At 33.8% G+C, this 14,459-nt stretch overlaps 1 protein-coding gene across 3 annotated transcripts in view; it reads left to right on the top strand.

The window, feature by feature from the left end:
* Nucleotides 1-14,459, top strand: part of LOC106965662 (histone H4) — a 57,852-nt gene that overhangs the window by 38,014 nt on the left and 5,379 nt on the right. For 2 of the 3 annotated variants that reach the window (XM_053225857.1, XM_053225854.1), the window contains 2 exons: nucleotides 4,197-4,288; nucleotides 6,545-6,704. Coding sequence is in view for 2 of the 3 variants with exons in the window: in XM_053225854.1 (XP_053081829.1) it covers nucleotides 4,197-4,219 (23 nt within the window). In the remaining variant the exon portion in view is untranslated. Of the gene's footprint in view, nucleotides 1-4,196; nucleotides 4,289-6,544; nucleotides 6,705-14,459 lie in introns of those variants that run through there. The other variant, XM_053225855.1, reaches the window with a different exon arrangement.

The following is a 14,459-nucleotide window of genomic DNA, read 5'->3' as shown; positions in this document are numbered from 1 at the left end:
TTCTTTATATCCTTTGCAGATAGTTTGTTGTTAGTGCACGGGCATGCAAGTGGTTTTTGTATGTTGATTTTGTGTCCTGCAACTTTCCTGAATTTATTAGTTCTAACAGTTTTTTGGTGGAGCCTTTAGGAGTTTTCTTTATATAAGATCATATCATCTGCAAACTGAAAGAATATTACTTTGTTTCCTTTCCAGTTTGGATGCCTTTTATTCCTGTTTCTTACCTAATTGCTCTAGCTAGAAATTCCAGTACTATGTTGAATAAAATTGGTGAAAGTGGGCACCCTTGTCTTGTTCCTGATCTTAGAAGAAGAGCTTTCAGCTTTCACCATGGTATAATGTTAGCCATAAGCTTGTCGTATATGGCCTTTATCCTGTTGGGGTCTGTTTATACCAAATTTGTTGAGAGTTTTAACCATGAAAAGATGTTGAATTTTGTCAAATGCTTTTTCTGCATCTGTTGAGATGATCCTAAGGTGACTTTTTATTTTTCATTCTATTAATGTGGTATATTACATTTATTGATTTGCATGTATTGAACCATACTTGCATGCGAGGGATAAATCTCACTTGATCATGGTGTATGATTCATTTAATGTACTGTTGGTTTGTTAGTATTTTGTTGAAAATTTTTGCCTCTGGATTCACCAGGAATATTAGCCTTCAGTTTTCTTTTCTTGTAGTGCCCTTATCTGGCTTTGGTGTCAGGGTAATGCTGGCTTTGTGAGTCTGGGAGTGTTCCCTCCTCTTTGATTTTCTGGAAGAGTGTGGCGATTGGTATTAGTACTTCACGTGTTTCATACAATTCACCAGTGAAATCATCTGATCGGGGCTTTTCTTTCTTGGGAGGTTTATGGCTATTGATTTAATCTCCTTACTTGTTCTTGGTCTGTTCAGATTTTCTATTTCTTTCTGATTCAGTCTTGCTAGGTTGTATGTTTCCAGTAATTTATCCTTTTCTTTAAGGTTATCCAATCTGTTGGTGTATAATGTTCATAATGGTCTCTTACAATCTTTTGTATTTCTGCAGTATCAGTTGTAATACCTCCTCTCTCTAATTTTACTTCATTTTTTTCTTTTCTTATTTAGCTTAGCTAAACTTGTCAATTCTATTTTTCTTTTCAAAAAACCAACTCTTACTTTCAATGATCTTTTCTATTTTTTAATCTTTGTTATTCCCTTCCTTCTGCTAAATTTGGATTTAGTTTCTTTTTCTTTTCTTAGTTTCTAGAGGTGTAAAGTTAGTTTGTCGATTTGGGATCTTTCTTTTTTAAAAATAGGCATTTATTGCTATAAACTTCACCCTTTGATCAGCTTTTGCTGTATCTATAAGTTTTGGTATTTCCACTTTCATTTGTGTTTCCACTTTCATTTGATTCAAGATATTTATGATTTTCCTTTTGATTTCTTCTTTGGCCCATAGGTTGCTTAGGAATGAGCAACTTACACATATTTATGAGTTTTCCAGTTTTCTTTCTGTTATTTATTTCTAGTTCCATACTATTGTGGTTGGAGAAGATACTTGGAATGACTTGAATCTTTAAATTTGCTAAGACCTGTTTTCTGACATAACATCATCTATCCTGGAGAATGCTGTTGGATGGAATCTTCTATATTTATCTAACGGATAAATCCGTTAGATTCATTTGGTCTAAAGTATAGTTCAAGTCCAATGTCTCCTTATTGATTTTCTTCCTGGATGATCTGTTCATTATTGAAGGTGGGGTATTGAAGTCCCCTACTATTACTGTATTGTTGGCTACTTCTCCCTTCAAATCTGTTGGCATTTGCTTAATATATTTAGGCGTTCCAATGTTGTATGCATATGTGTTTACAGTTGTCAAGTCCCCTTCTGAATTGACCCCTTTATCATTATACAGAGACCTTTTTCTCTTGTTTGAGTTTTTGACCTAAAGTCTATTTTGTCTAATAGAAGTATAGCTATCTCTTTTCTCTTTTATTTGTAATATTTATATGGAATATTTTTTCCATCCCTTCACTTTGAGTCTGTGTGTTTTTAAAGCTGAAGTGAGTCTCTTATAGGCAGAATATAGTTGGCTTTTTTTTTTTTTTTTGTCATTGTAATCTTTTTAGCCACTCTTTGGATTAGAGAAACCAATTCATTTACATTTAAAGTAATTATCAATTTGTAAGGACTTACTAGTGACATCTTATTAGTTTTCCAGTTCCTTTGTTTCGTTTTCTTCTCTTGTCATTCTTTGTGAATTGATGATTTTCTGTAGCAATATGCTTTGATTACCTTCTCTTTATCTTTTGTACCTACTGTAGGTTTTTGCTTTGTGATTCATAGGGTTTACATACCATTTTAACATCATAACGTAACATAGATATAATAGTCTATTTTAAGCAAATAATGATGTAACTTTGATTACTTACAAAAATTATTCTCTTTTACTTCTCCCTGCATATTTTATGTTTTTGTTGTCACAACGTATATTTCTTTAATTTTTTTATATTTATTTATTTTTGAGACACAGAGAGAGACAGAGTGTGAGCAGGGGAGGGGTGGAGAGGGAGACACAGAATCAGAAGCAGGCTCCAGGCTCCCAGCTGTCATCACAGGGCCTGGCATGGGGCTCGAACCCACATACTGTGAGATCATGACCTGAGCCAAAGTCGGACACTTAGCTGACTGAACCACCCAAGCGCCCACAACTTACATTATTTTATATTGTGTGTCCATTAACAAATTATTGTAGCTATAGTTATTTTTAATACTTTTGTTTTTTGGTCTTCATACTAAAGTTAAGTGATTAACATACTATTATATTACAGTATTAAAATATTCTAAATTTAATGTTATACTTACCTTTACCAATGTATTTTATATTTCAGCTTTAAGGACTGCTTTCAGTATTTCTTGTAAGGCTGGTCTAGTGATCATAAATTCTCCCGTTTTGTGTGTATCTCAAGAGTCTTTATCTCTCCTTCATTTTTGAAGGACAACCTTGCTATGTAAACTATTCTTGTTTGGCAGGTTTTTTCTTTCAGCACTTTGATTGTATCATCCCACTCTTTCCTGGCCTGAAAGGTTTCTGCTGAGAAATCCACTGAAAAGCCCTATGGCATTTCCCTTGTATGTGAGAATTCTTTTCTCTACCTGCTTTAAAAATTTTCTTTGTCTTAAGTTTAAATACTGGGAAGAAAACTAAAACAAAATACATGTTACTTAAATCACCAATTGTCACTTAACAGTGTCTGAAATTACTAGTCTATGCAATTAGCCAGGTGATATGAATTAGAGACATAAAATTCTGCAAGGAAGAGGGCAAAGTAGCTTTTCAGATTATGTCATTGTAAATCTACAAAACCAAAGGAATCAAGTTAAAAACAACTAGGAAAAATAAGATCATTCAATATTCTGACTTGTTAAAAATTAAAATACAATAAGTAATATGTTGTTAGATATAAATAATAATCAATTGGAACATATAATGAAAGCATAAATAAGAGAAAAAATCCCATTTTCAACAGCAACAAATAATTTTAATACTTGGGAGAAAATTAATACAAAATATATTGAACATGGATATTTTTAAATTAAATTTATGGAGGGACATCAACTCAAAACTATACCAACCTAGGACCTCTCAAATACTTGAATGATTTGAATACTTTAAATGATGTACCTTGATCTTTTTCAAAAATATCTGATACTATAAACAAACAAATTATTATAGATTATTCTATACATTTAATACAATCCCCCCAAACTGCAGAAGGAAGTTTGTTAGGGGGTTTGGAATAAACTATATGTTTATTATTGAGTTTATTTTGTAAAAATTCATGCTACCAAATAACATCTGACATTTTGTAGAAATAATTTATGTATGTATAGAAAGATGTTGCGAAGTAATAAGTATTAGTGATTTTTTTTCGTAGTAAAATAACTTACCAAAGAAGTGAAGACAATGGACATCATTTATAAAATGTAGCTGGAGAAAAGTGAAGCTGTCGATGCCAGAAAACCAATGCTGACTGTAAAATTGCCATAATAGGTCATAATAACTGTTATGAATTCAGTCATTGCTTTCCAACTACCAGATAAGGAAAGAATAGAACATCTGATTTCAAAGTATTTTATTGACACTTCATTGATTTCTAATTTCATTTATGTGATTTCTTTAATCACACTAACAAAATCAAGCCTGGAATTAACTTTTTTTTCTCTTCAGATATGCCATCATTGAGTCTGTAGAACCTGGAAAATTAGAATCTGTTAGATGTGGGAGAATGAGAGGAAGATAGGTGATTGTCAACACTCCAGGTAAGAAACATATCCTCAACTTTGTGTGAGATGCAAGTCTTTGGTCCATGCCCAGTTTTGCCTATATCAAAAGCCACATGGGTCAGTGGGTGTTACATATATTTTCCTGATTAATAGGACATTTCATTTATTTTTTTAAGTTTATTTATTTTTGAGAGATAGAGAGATAGTGAACAAGGGAGGGGCACAGAGAGGGAGACAGAATCCCAAGCAGGCTCCATGCCTTCAGTGCAGAGCCTCATACGGGGGCTTGAACTCATGAACCATGAAATCCTGACCTGAGCTGAAACCAAGAGTCAGACGCTTAACCTATTGAGCCATCCAGGCACCCCATGACATTTCCTTATTTTTATTCAGTTATTTCATTCTATCATGAAGTACAGAGGGGAAGACAGCATTCTTCATATTAAACAATATGCAAATTGAAATATCTAACGATGCTGCAACTCTAACTTCATAATCTTCCTCAGAGTATTGTTTCATTTCTCTTCACTGTCCATTTCCTCTGTTGTCTTATTTATTCAGTATTTTCTTTCATGTTTTATATTTTCCACTTGTCGATTTATTTTTGTTAAAGATTATATGAACCTAGGACTTCTCATATTTGAGTGAAGGGAAAAATTTCTCATAGATTCCCTGTATTAGTTTATTTCCGTAGTTCATGCTGCTTAAATAAATGCCAACAAACAATGAGATAATTTACTTTTTATGCTTATATTTCTTATTTAAAAACTATAAAGCAAAACCTAATTGATAAATTAATTACCAAAAAACTATAAATCATATTGTTAACCAAGTTTAGAGGGACTGGGAAGATGTTTTGCTGCAAATAAATCGCAAAGAGCAAAAAAAAAGATATTTTACTTATGTTCGATTTGACTATTTGGCTTTACTTGGAACATTTTTTGAGTTGTTATCATCACCATTTTTATTTTCCTTTTTTAACTATACACATTTTGTCAAAGACTGATCCATTATTTTGGCAGATCAATTCACTTACTAGAACACTTCAAAATGATTTAAGATGCCACTGACTAAAAATAATTTATTGTATACAATTATCCTACTTTGGCTAAGTAACTTGAATATTGATACATGCAAAGGTAGCATCCATCTAATACATCTGCTTGCTAAGTAAATATACTGCCAATTTTTTGAATATGGTATTGTTCCTTCAGGGGAAAAAAATTTCTTGGCATAATTATAAAGGGAATTATGGGTAGAAAGTGGAAATAAGGGTAAATAGAAAAATACCTTAATATAAATATAAAAAAGACCTGAAAGAATTTAACTGTTAGTCATTTCTACTTTGAGAAGAGGGGTGGTATTTAGGAAGGGGTAAAAAATTTATTTTTATTTTTTCATCCATAGATGCTGCACTGAATAACCATGAATTCATATATTAACTTTTAATATAAAATTAGTAAAATCAGAAAAAAATTAAGTTAACTCATTTTGTACTTCTGCATAGAAGACCACACTTCATTTTACAAACAAGATCTAAACCTCTCATTTAGTGATTGTCTTTCTTTATCTATTTAATTTCTTATCCCTAGAAGTCAAAATTATCTTAGGATTAAAAATACTCAGTGAACATACCTTTATAATGTAATAAATCTTTTCTTTGACTAAAATAACCTTTAATGTTAAGTCCATTTCTATAACAGTATCTGTGGTTAATGATCAGAAAAATAAATATGTAAGGAAGGCAATAGAAATAAAGATCACATAAAATATCACCTTTCTTTCCCTTGCTTATACTATAAATAGGAAATATCAGAAGCAATGTAGAAAACCGTTAAAATTGCCATTCGTCCCAAGCCATATTCTGACAACAGAATTAATTTAAAACTTGGAATCTAAACATGAATCATGGGAATCAATTCTCTTTTGCATGAAGCCATTTGTAGAGAATCAGGAGATGACTGGTAGTTTGAATTCATAATAATAGTAACAATGGTACATTTTAGCCAGATCAATAGATATGAGGTATAGTTTATATATCAACTTTTCAAGAAATGGAAATATTTTTCCCCATTACTTCCCCTTAAAAAAAAGTCACTTCCCATTCTGCCAGCAGTACATTGCACTTTTCTTTTGGTGTATAGCTCACTTTGGCTATCACTTTGGCATTTAAGGTCCAATGCTATCTCGGGGGAAACATCTACCCAACAATCTCCGTGATCCTTTGATATATCCTGACAAGCTATTGATGGATCTTTCATGAGTGACTTTGATAAAATCCCTTGTATTCAGACCCCAAAAGAGACTGAACCTTGGTGGATCATGGATCTGGGTACCCCTTGGGCTGTGGCCACTGTGTCATCCACCAACTGAGAAGAATGGGTCATGAAGAGAGAAAAGGAGCTGTTGTTCGGCCTGGACACTCACCTGCTTACAGAGGCAAAACAAATTCCAGGTAAAGATTGAAACTTTAAGCTTCAAAAATAACAACTAAATAACAACTAAATAACTCAGTAAGTGTTTATATCGGTTTATGCCCATGCAGCAGTAGTTCTTTTCTCTCATTGTAGTTTGGAGAATCAACTGTATATGTGCTGCCAAAGCGAGCACTGGAGAATCAACTGTAGACAAAGATATCTGTATCATCTAGGTATATGGAAACAGATACGCTATTCCCAAATGAACATTTAATGTATTTAAGTTGATCTTTCAATTTGCTAAAAGGGAACCCTTCCTTGAGGTAAAAAGAATGAAGTTAACATGAGCATTTCATAAGATTTACCGGTAATTCGATGAAATAATTAATTAATTCGGCCAAAATAATCCAAGCAGTTGATACCATATAATTAAATACTATAACTTTTTCTAGAATGAAAACATAAATATGTAGTACCAGCTCTAGATGTAAGCTAGGTATGTCAACTCTATGTAACCATAAAATTTACCTTTTCATGTATCTTAAGCTCGAGTAATGTGAGGAATGTAGATAATCCCATTTGTATCCATAAGGCAGGTGGTTTCCTGGAAAATTGGTACTGGAACCTAGATTCTTATAGTAGTGATACAGTGAGTCTTTTTCTTTGTTTTTGCAGCATAGAAGAGACAGGTTAGCAATCTTGACAATATAACTTTTGCACAGATGAAGTGAAAGATATGCAATTTGCATATTTGCAATTTGCATATTTGCAATTTGCAAAGCAGTGACATAAGAATTTTTTTTTCCTATTTGATTTGCTACCATACACTCATATTACTTTGTTAACTTTTTAAAAAAGATCCACTTGGAGAAACATAACAATTCATTATTTAAATGAGAGTGATATAGTAATTACCCAGAAGTATATAAAATTTCCCTTTTATTGTTATCTGTGAACTATTTACAATGAATTTTAATTTCCTCTGGTCATTAATTATCTGCATATTTAATGTTTCAGAAGTATCTCCAGTACTGCCTCATAGGGTAGATACAACCCAATCCAATACCTTGAATCTGTCTAGATCTTTTCAAAAAGCCATCATCTTTGGTAAAGTTATGTATATTCTGACCTATTAAGAGACTAATTTCCTGTTCAATGGTAGATTTGGCCTTTCCAGCAAAATTTGTTACTCAGCAAACAAAGAGATTGTTGCCAGGAAGAAATAAATGAAGCAATCTATGATTCTAGCTGGAGATTAATTTTTTTAATGTTTATTTATTTTTGAGAGAGAGACAGACAGAGCGTGAGCAGGAGAGGGGCAGAGAGAGACGGACACACAGAATCTGAAGCAGGCTCCAGGCTCTGAGCTGTCAGCACAGAGCCTGATGCAGGGCTTGAACTCACGAACCGCAAGGTCGTGACCTGAGCCAGAGTCAGACGCTTGACCGACTGAGCCACCCAGGTGCCCCAAGTCAGAGATTAATGTGAATATTGTGCCACATTAAATCCCAGGTATGAATCCAAGTTTTGAATTCTAGAAGGACCATATGTTTATCTTTTTTGTTTTCACTGATTTGGAGATACGATGTATATTCAAGAATTAGAATATAATGAAATTAGAAGGGCTGCATCAATGTGATTCTGTCCCAGGGTCAGATAACTTCACAGCTTAGCACCTTCAGTGACTCTAGATCCTCTGAAAGAGCCATAGATGAATCTACGAAGGCTCTTGCATTCAAACAGAATTGGAGGATGACCCATGTCAGATGGTAGATTTGGGCTCACTACCTGTTGTCAACTATATTTCAGTCATTGACAGTGCAGACTTTTGCCATGAAAATCTGTAAGAGGCTATAATTCTGGTTGGAGAGTCCATCTGAGAAAGATGGCACATTGAACCCCAGATATTAGATCCAGATTTTAATTTAACATTAACTTGGTAACATAAATAATTTCACATTAAATATCAATGTAATTGAGGGAAGAAATGGAAATTATGAAGGGAATTTACACAATTACTTTCATTGTATTATATTGACACTTCATGTGAAATTGTTTATATTACCTCTAAAAACCAGTGTAGGACTTTCTTCTCTCTTCAACATCAAAGTGTAGGACTACTTTTAATCAACAAATAAAGGACGTTATTCAAAAATTTATAGTGTAGGACTTTCTTCTCTCTTCAACATCAAAGTGCTGACTACTTTTAATCAACAAATAAAGGACGTTATTCAAAAATTTATACCTAATTTAGCTGCAGCTGAGTGACACATAAACTGATACTGTACCAACATCAACAAAAATGTCACTTATATTTTCCCCATAATTCGTGGATTATCAAAAAGGTAAGTTTACTACCGAGGTAGATCAGAATTAATTAACTGGCAAAACACATGAAAAGAAAAAACGATATTCATCGGCAATTGCAGCAAGGGTGATGATAATAATTAGTGTCTGTTGGTGTTAGTCAAGGCAACCTTAGTCTTATACAGTGATTTGAGGGTTGAGCTAAGTGGGGTGGGTAATAGACTATATAAGCAGCTACATTTCAGGTGTCATGTGATATGGCACGGAAGAAAAGTCATATTTCTGTGCTATTAGTAAATATGGAGAGCTCTTGGGATGAACAAAAGAACAATGCTGTTTCTACCCTCCCAGAGTTAACTTTTTATTGAGGAAAGAGAGTATTTAAGAAATTGATGAAAGTACAATGCATTCGGCACACAGAGGGCAAGGTGAAGAGTGTACATGTGAGGTCAGAAAAATAAATAGGATCTGAAGCATACATAATAGTGAAAAATTGGAAGCAATTTAAATTTCCAATAACAAGGAATCAGTTAAATAAGTAATTTTCAACCCCTGAAAATGATAGAGGTATATGAATATATATTTATATACATATAAATGTACAAATTTATATATGTTTACAAAATTATATATATATATACACATATATAGCTAAATATATATACATATATATGTATTTAGGTACATATATAGAGATATATTTATAGATATATAAATTTTTAAATGTTTGCAATTTACCAAGTGAAAACAGGTTCAAAATTGTGTGTGTATTTAGATAAGTAGTCTATTGATAGAAAAATATATATTTTTTTGTGTTTCTGTATGGAAAAATCTTATGATGTACACTGAAATCTTAATGGTGTTTATCTTTTTATGGCAAGATTTTAGAGAATTTTTATTTTCTTCTTTTAACCAACGTAAATTTTTTACACACAACTATCTTTTCTATAAATATGTATCCTGTTAGTTTAAAGTAGTGTTTCTTTTTAAGCTATATGAAATGTGACTGAGATTCATCAGAATAACACAGTTCAATCAGAGGATTGAATCAGCAATCAGAACAGGCAAATCCTCTAAATGCTAAAATCTTGCAAGAACACTTTATTAGTGTTTGATTATTAGTTTGATACTCCATTAAAACAAAAGGAAGTTTTTCTGAGAGAGAGAGAGTACAAGCAAGTGAGGGGCAGAGGAACAGGGAGAGAGAGAATCTTAGGCAGGCTCTATGCCCAGCACAGAGCCTGTTTGGGGGGGGGGGGGGGGCTTGATCTCCCCACCATGAGATCATGACCTGATCCAAAATCAAGAGTCAGACACTTAACCAACTAAGTCACCCCAGTGCCCAGATTCTTGTTTAAGATGGAAAATATATCCTCTTTTGATTTGGAGAAAAATGTGGGGAGATCATTTTAGAAAATGCGGTTTATGTGTCCATGGCCCTTTGTTTCCTGGCCCTGGAAAATAAGAAGAGTTTGAACATTCTGAAAATTATTTAAAATGTTGGTTGGAATGGCCACCAGGATCTTCCTTGGTGTTGATACATATTGAATGAATAATGGATGAGTGAGTGAGTGAGTAAACGAATGAATTCATGAATGGATGGATGAATAAATGAAGAGGGGATTCTAGAAGATTAAAAACTTAAGTTAAAAAGGAAAAAAGCAACATAATATTCCGCCACCAAGAAAGAGTTCCCAGTGTTACTGCTCTCTAGCAATAACATAGTGTTCTCTTAACTCACCTACTGGCTCCTCTGCCTACAGCTGATTTACTTGTTGCATATACCACAGCCTCCTGTATTGAAGCAAAGTAGGTTTGGAAACTGAGTCAATTGGTAAGAACACCCAAGTCAAAGTATCTTAAACAATAAGGAAGTAAGCACCTGACATAACATGACATACGAAGGTACAGTGGCACTGGGGTCGGCGGCGCAGTGGCATCATCAGTGCTGGCTTCATCTCAGGCAGTGGTGAGATGGCTGTGGCAGGTCCAGATATGTCACCTGGACAGGCTGATGTCTGGAGTCAGAGAGAGACCATCGTTTCCCTCCTACTCTTCTTTAAGAGCAAAGAAAACTTTGGCGAGGTCCCTGAAAGACCTCCCCACATATCTCATTGGCCAAAATTGTATCACGTGGCCGGGCCTCAAGTAATGATAACAAAGGCAGTGGAGCTACCACAGCTCAATCAGCCACTCAGGGGTCACCCCTGGGACCGGGCAGGAGCCATGCCTCCCCAGAAGCTCATGTTCAGAATCAGCGGATCCAGGAACAAATTATGCTTCTGGGCGGAAAAAGGAAGGGACTTAAGGTCATTATAGATATCTTTAGCAACTGAGAGATGAAATTTAAATGGGTGCTTTTAAACTTCTGTCATTTTCTTCCTTCTCCCAGCAGTTGGGAGTCTTCCCAGCAACCTTTCTCTTATATTTTTTTATGGTATTTACTGTTCCCACATCCTTTTCAGCTTTCTTCTGCTGCCAACAGAAAGAGAAAGAAAATGTGCCACGTTACAGTGAAAAATGAGACACTTTTGTGGCAGTTGACTATGTATTAAATATTTCCACGAGCTAACCTCTAATTGGTATCTCATTTCAGTATAGTAAACTTTGTTTATTATGAATCCATCATTTTTTACGTACACTAAGCTGGGTTTATTCTTGCCTTGACTGGGTTGTTTTGACGGTTAATAAGTAATTCTAGGTATAAATTATTTAAGTAACTTTCCACAAAGCGTTGTGCTATGAAATCAAAGCTTTCATCACCTACCTTAATTTGATTCTGGAAAAAACGTACAGAAAGTTAGATACCTACGTATGAAGTTGTCTTCTTTTTCCTTTCGTCTTCTAGTGGTTGCGTTATTGTTACGCCGTTGACACGAAATTGGTTTTCTGTTTCATATATAAATTAGACTAAATAATAGAACTTCTTGACAGAATAAGAGACTTGCATTATTCACAATTCAAGTGTTCCTTCCGTAGTGTAGAGAAGGTATACAGATAAATATGTATCATACACTTTCCTCATTATTCCCTTTCTTTAACTCTCATACACACAAAACAGCTTTGCACTGGGCCAATACCAACACTTAAGGCTAACCACCTTCCTTTTTCCCTCACGAAATTGGACAGCAGTTCCTGCCATATCAGGTCATTAACTGTTTATTGCTCAGTTAATTGAGTGCCATATAAAAATGAGCTGGCCCGGAGGCGGAGGGGGGGGGAATTATCTGGCCTTCCCACCTGGGCAAGCTATGAACTGAGGATCTGGGAACCAATATAGTCATGAGGTAAAGGAAGAAAATTAAAGACAAAATTCAATGGTAGGCTTTCAGTTCCAGGAAGGTAAGATAGAATGTACTTGTTCCCTGGTAAGTACACCAAAAACCTTGGACATTATATATAAAACAAACAAAAGAAGGCTCTGAAAGGTGAAGAGAAAAAAACAGATTAAACTTTAAATTACAATACTGCTCATAATCACTCAAAAAATAAATACTTTGGTGTAAATCTAACAAAGCACACATATTCCTTGTGGACTGAAAACTACAAAACTCTAATGAAAGAAATCAAGTAAGATCTAAGTAAATGGAGAGACATGTATTCATGGATTGGAAGATGCAACATCTTAAAAGTATCAGTCCTCCCCAATATTTCTATCAAAATATTAGCAAGATTTTCTGAAGGCATAAACAATATTACCTTAAATTTTATGTGGAGAGATAAAAGACTACAATAGTTAAAACAATTTTTAAAAAAAGAAAAAAGGAAGGAAGAATCAGTCTATGCAATTTCAAAATTTATTATATAAGTGCAGTCATCAAGACTGTTTGTCACAGGTAGAAACAAATCCATCCATCACTATAACCAAACACAGAATCCAGAAATAAACCTACACAAATATGATTTTTGGCAAGAATGCAAAGCAATACAATGGAGGAAACACAGCCTTTTCAACAAATGGTATGGGAGCAATTGGACAATCATAAGCAAATGAATGATGAATGAATGATTGAATGAATGAATGAACATCATGACGCTCTATCTCAGTGGCACTTATAAAAAAATTAACTCAAAATGGATCATCAACTTAAGCATAAATTTAAAACTATAAAACTATTAGAAAAAAACATAAAGGAAAATCTTTGGGATCTACAGCTAGGCAAAGAGATCTTAGACACAACACAAAGTGTTATCCATAAAAGGAAAGTTCCATAAACTGGACTTAATCAAATTTAAAACTTTTTTCTGTGATAGATACTTTTAAAGAGGATGAAAAGAAAAAGCTACAGAATGGGGAAAATATTTGCAAACCACATATTTGACAGAAGAGTAATATATGAAAATATATAAAGAACTCTCAAAATTCAACTATAAAATTATAGATAATACAATTAGGTCATGGGCAAAAGACATGAACAGACATTTCACCAAAGATATGCAAATGGAAAATGTACATAGGAAAAGATGTTCAACATCTGTAGCTATTAAGGAGATGAAAATTAAAGGAACAGTGAGCTATTACTACATACCAGTTAGAATGGCTAAAACTAAAAATAGTGGGAACAGTGAATGCTGGTGAGGATGCAGAGAAATTGGATCACTGGTACGTTGTTGATGGGACTATAAAATGGTATAGCCATTCTAGAAACAGCTTGGCAGTTTCTTACAAAATGAAATATACAAATATCATGCTACCCAGCAGTTGTACTCATTGACATTTATCCCAGAGAAATGAAAATTGGTATGCACAAAAAACCTGTACATGATTGTTCATAGCAGCTTTTCTTATGATAGTCTAAAACTGGAACGATGCAGATATCTTTAAATAGACAAATGGTTAAACAAATTATGGTACATTTACACCATGCTCAGCAATAAGAAGAAGAAACTAATGTATACAACAACCTGCGGGAATCTCCAGAGAATTAAGCTGATAGAAAAAAAAACAATCCCAAAAGCTTATATATATACTGTATATCTCCACTTACATAACATTCTAGCTTTCCCTTTATAATTTTTACATTATTGTATCTGTTTTACAAAACACCCTCTATGAACAATTAAAAACAGATCATTCCAGCTTTATACAACTCTTTCAAAAAATAGAAAAAGAAATAATAAGTCTTCAACGCATGTTATGGGATTAGTACAACCTTGGCATCCAAACCAGACAAAGGAATGAAGGTAAATTACAGGCCAATATTACTCAAGACATACTGCAAAAATCCAAAATCCAAAAATCCAAATAAATATTAGCAAACCAAATCTAGCGACATATAAATAAAAAAATAAATATATCATGACCAAGTGGAGTATATTACAGGAATGCATGAAAAAATATGCTAATATAATTTTCTCATTAAACAATAAAAGTAGGGACATCTGGGTGGCTCAGTCAGTTGAGTGTTGGACTCTTGATTTCAGCTCAGGTCACGATCCCAGAGTCATGGAATCAAGCCACATGTCAGGCTCCACGCTCAGCA

Source organism: Acinonyx jubatus, chromosome B4 (genome assembly GCF_027475565.1).
Source record: "Acinonyx jubatus isolate Ajub_Pintada_27869175 chromosome B4, VMU_Ajub_asm_v1.0, whole genome shotgun sequence".
NCBI classification, from domain to species: Eukaryota; Metazoa; Chordata; class Mammalia; order Carnivora; family Felidae; genus Acinonyx; species Acinonyx jubatus.
The sequence above is the reverse complement of the archived record's forward strand: the minus strand, read 5'-3'. Positions and strand labels throughout refer to the sequence as shown.